This window comes from Penaeus vannamei, chromosome 20, assembly GCF_042767895.1.
Source record: "Penaeus vannamei isolate JL-2024 chromosome 20, ASM4276789v1, whole genome shotgun sequence".
Classification (NCBI taxonomy): Eukaryota; Metazoa; Arthropoda; class Malacostraca; order Decapoda; family Penaeidae; genus Penaeus; species Penaeus vannamei.
The window spans coordinates 17,379,459-17,384,458 of NC_091568.1; the positions used below are offsets into that span (position 1 = coordinate 17,379,459).

Below are 5,000 nucleotides of genomic sequence, written 5' to 3' on the forward strand. Positions count from 1 at the left end.
AAGTAGCCCTGTATCCCTTCAAAAAATTCTAAGTAATCCTGTATCACTTTCAAGAAATTTTAAATAGTCCAGTATCCTCTCACGAGATTTCAAGTAGTCCTGTAGCCCTTCAAGAAATTCCAAGTAGTCCTGTATCCTTTCAAAAAATGTCCAAATAGGCCTGTATCACTTTCAAGGAATTCCAAATAATCCAGTATCCCCTCACAGGATTTTATAAGTAGTCTTGTAGCCCTTTAAGAAATTCCAAATAGTCTTGTGCTGTACCTCCTCCAAGAAATTCCAAATAGCCTTGTACATACCTCGTCCAAGAAATTCCAAATAGTCTTGTGCTGTACCTCCTCCAAGAAATTCCAAATAGGAGAGGCTAGATCAGTAACAACTCGAGGTGTCATGGCGTCTGATTTTGATGACGTCACAAAAGTTACGATTCTATTTTTGGAGGAAAAAAAAAACAAAAAAAACACACATGGTGATTGTTATAGATTTCGGTCTTTTCAATGTTCAAAAAAGGATGGAAAAGGATAATTTTAATGGTTATATTTTCATTGAACAATCATCAAAATAGTCCTGTGGATGAGACGAGTGGGCCATTAAGTGGAATTGCTCGCAGTGGGAGTCATGCCATAGGCCTGTATTTTTTACTCAGCTTGAAGGAATTAATAAACCTACTTTTATTGATACCCCCATGCACTCAATGAATGAATAAAACGTATTTTATTTAATGTGTAGGATACCAGGCCAACAAGACTTTAATGAAGTCAAAAACGCCTGAAAAGCCATTGAAACTTGAACACTACAAAATGTAACATGGACATGTGCTCTTCTAAAAATAGCCCGGCCTGGTATTCTACGCATTACATAAAATACCTTTCATTCTTTCATTGCGGGCATGGATGTATTAATAAAAGTGGTTATACTTAATTCCTCCTACCCGAGTACAAAAAATCTTGACCTATGGCTAGCAATTCCACTTGAGAATCTTTCATGCATAAACATAATCGCACACTCTTCTCATCCACGGGGCCATTTTGATGATTGTTTAATGAAAATATAACCATTAAGATGATTATTTTCAATCCTTTTTGTAAATTGAAAAGACCGAAATGAATAATAAACCCCATGTGCGTTTTCCAAAAATAGAATCGTAACTTTTGTGACGTCATCAAAATAATGACACCTCGAGTTGCTACTGATCTAGCCTTTCCCTTCCCCTGTATCCCCTTCAAGAAATTCCAAATAGTCACGAGATAACAATAGTAACAATAATGATAATAATCATAATGATAAAGCGCCAGAAACAATAGTTGCTAAATGTGAGGAAGGAATATGGTGAAACCGAATGTCATAACTAAATAGAAAAGTGAACAAGAACATGAATATCATTACTAGGACAATAAGGATAATAAGGATAGTGATGCTGATGCTGATCACAGTATCAATGAGCAGTCAGAATTGTGTTCCTGAGAACAGCAGCAACAGTGACAATGATACTGATTATTGAGATGATGATGATAATGATAACGATAATGATAGTACTGATAATAATGGTGACAGTGATAATAGAAACAACAACAAAGATAATAATGATAATATTATCAATTTGATTTAGAATAATAATAAATGCATCAACAAAGAAATAATAACACTACAGATGATGATAATTCTAGCGATGATGATAACAAAAAAAAAAATAATAATAATAATAAAAATAATAATAATAATAATAACAATAATGATGAAAATAATAACAATAAGACTAACAGTACCAGGAATCAGCGATAAGTGCACAAGGAAATGTTATCATGCAGTTCATGGTAATCCCAATGCATTGATTAAGGAGGCGCCTTATCTGACCCGGTGACCTAGTTCTGTCACCTTTCCATAGTCTTTGTTCTCACGATTAAAAAAGATTAGAAAAAAAAAGTAAAGAGAGAGAGAGAGAGAGAAGCAGATTAGTTTTTTTGTCTCTCTTTTTAAGGGATTATATACACCATGTAACCTTTTTTCCTAGTTTTTTTTCTTATTTTACAATAACGGATACTTCAAAAACTATTACAATAAATGAAGATTCTTACTCATTACTCAGTACTCACTTAATGATCATATCTATTATCATTTATCAGCTACTGCGTATGAAACAAATAAAAATGATAATGATAACAATAGAAAGTCGAAAAATAAAATCACCCTTGTTTTAAATGTCTAAATGAGATCCATATCCCGCTGAAAGAGAGAGAAAAAACATAAGACATGTAACAAAGACAAAAGCAACAATGTCTGAACAAATTATATATATATATATATATATATATATATATATATATATATATATATATATATATATATATATATATATACATATATATACATATATAATAATAATAATAATAATAATAATAATAATAATAATAATAATAATAATAATAATAATAACAATATTAATAATAATAAAAAATACAAGGAAACAGTACACCTTTATTTTCTTCTTATTCATTATCAGTTAGTTATTTCTAATTTCTTACTGAGTTTGACATTCTAACTTTTGTTATAGATATCTGCATATATGATATTTAACAACCCTTATTTTTTTTCGATTCTTTTGCATTTTTACAAGGAAGTTCATTACCGGTACAGTCGCCTTAAAAAGCAATCTTGTATCCCTTAAAATTAATTCCAAGTAGCCCTGTATCCCTTCGAAAGATTCTAAGTAATCCTGTATCACTTTCAAGAAATTCTGAATAGTCCAGCATCCTCTCACGAGATTTCAAGTAGTCCTGTAGCCCTTCGAGAAATTCCAAGTGGCCATGTATCCCTTCAAAAATTTCTCAGTAATCCTGTATTACTTTCAAGAAATTCAGTATAATCCAGTATACTCTCACGAGATTTCAAGTAGTTCTATAGCCCTTCAAGAAATTTCCAGTAGCCCTGTATCCCTTCAAAAAAATCCAAATAGTCCTGCATCACACTTTCAAGGAATTCTAAATAATCCAGTATCCCCTCGCAAGACTTTAAGTAGTCTTGTAGCCCTTCAAGAAATTCCAGATACTGTACCTCCTCCAAGAAATTCCAAATAGTCCTGTATCCCCTTCAAGAAATTCCAAATAGTCCCGAGATAACAATAGTAACAATAATGATAATAATCATAATGATAAAGCGCCAGAAACAATAATTGCTAAATGTGAGGAGGGAATATGGTGAAACCGAATGTCATAACTAAATAGAAATGTGAACAAGAACATGAATGTCATTACTAGGACACTAAGGATAATAAGGATAGTGATGCTGATGCTGATCACAGTATCAATGATCAGTCAGAATTGTGTTCCTGAGAACAGCAGCAACAATGACATTGACATTATTAAGGTAGTGATACTGATTATTGAGATGATGAAAATAGTACTATTGATAATGATTATGATTGTAATGATGACAGTGATACTGATAAATATGATGATGATGATGATAACGATAATAATAGTACTGATAATAATAATGACGATGATAATAGAAACAACAACAATAATAATGATAATGATAATAATGATTATCAATTTGATTTAGAATAATAATAAATGCATTAACAAAATAAAATAATAGTGACGATAATAATGATTATAACGATAACAACAATAATGCTGACAATAATAATGGAAATAAAAACAATGACTAATAGTAACAGTGATAATGATAATCAATGATCAGTGATGAGTGTACCAGGAAATTTTAACCTGCAGTTCTCTGTAATCACCAGTGCATTGATTAAGGAGGCGCCTTATCTGACCCGGTGACCTAATTGTGTCACCTTTCCATAATCTTTGTTCTCACGTGTTAAAAAAGAGAGAGTTGACCCACTTAGAGATAAAAGCTCTGTGTATTCCCTTTGGAAAAAAGAACTGACCTAAATAACATTACATAGATACTATTGCGTGCAACCGCATATATATATGAGGTGGACGAGCTTGAAACACAATCATAGCTTCGGTGCCTCATACTAAACAGCTTCGATAGCACACTTGTGTAACATCAGTCCACGGAAGAGAATTTCAGCTTGCAATATGGAATCTGTATTCAGTACCTTATTGCGAGGGAGAATGTGCTACTGGACTTTGGTGTCCTTCGTCTGTGTGGCGGTGAGTTCACCAGGGGACAACCCAAGGGCCTGAAATAGTTGAGAAACTGAGAATATTCAGTGGGAAGGAATAGTAACATGTTTTTCGGAAGGACAGGGACTTTGTTGGGATTATAAAGGAGTCCATAAATGAAAAAGGTTCAAAAGAGTAAGAGGATGCCTTTCTCTCTCTGTTTCTGTTAGAGGCATTTTTGTGAAGAAAAGCGCATAGGTTGAGCGACCGTCCCCTTCCCCTTTCTCATACGCATGCTCCTCTGAATGAATATAGGCCTATAAGCCGTTCATTTGGATATGTTGGTAGATGCTGCTAACGGTAAAGGTTATAAATTAGATAAACAGGAGTACAGTAGATCAGTCTGATAAGTAGAATTAAGTAAATGAGATTAGTAAGAATGCATATGTTTGAATGACTAAATCAATGCCAACAGGTGAAAAAGCAAATAGATAACTCAGATGAATAGAAAAATATAAATATGGATCAGTAGAGAGAACTAAGAATAAACATTTCAAATATATGACTTCAAAAGAGTAAATATGCAATTCAGATCACGTGCATTTTTACGATCTCACTAAAGATGATTGTATGATAAGCCGTTGATTTTGCCGTGTCGACATATGCAGCAGAAGTAAAACAAGGCCTAAATCAAGCATATTGTCAATAAACATCTCCATCCACAGGCATTTCAAAGCAACATCGCAGCGTGCCAGCAATCCTGCCAGCCAGAGTGCACCGCAGTAAGCTCCTTTGTTCCCGACCCTCTGAACTGCACTCGTTTTTACTACTGCCTGGCTGACGGCCCAGCAGACGCCCCGCTGACGTGCCCAAACGGGGAATTCAACCCCGTGACGGCTTCCTGCGAACCAGGAGATC

General features: G+C 33.9%; 1 protein-coding gene across 1 annotated transcript in view; it reads left to right on the forward strand.

Moving 5' to 3' along the window:
- The first annotated feature begins 3,963 nt into the window (after positions 1-3,963).
- Positions 3,964-5,000, forward strand: part of LOC113805072 (spore coat protein SP65) — a 2,387-nt gene continuing 1,350 nt past the window's right edge. Inside the window, exons 1-2 of the mRNA XM_027356017.2 lie at positions 3,964-4,130; positions 4,808-5,000. The exon at positions 4,808-5,000 is cut by the window's right edge and continues 1,350 nt beyond it. Of these exons, the coding sequence (XP_027211818.2) occupies positions 4,056-4,130; positions 4,808-5,000 (268 nt within the window). The 5' untranslated portion in view covers positions 3,964-4,055. The remainder of the gene's footprint in view (positions 4,131-4,807) is intronic.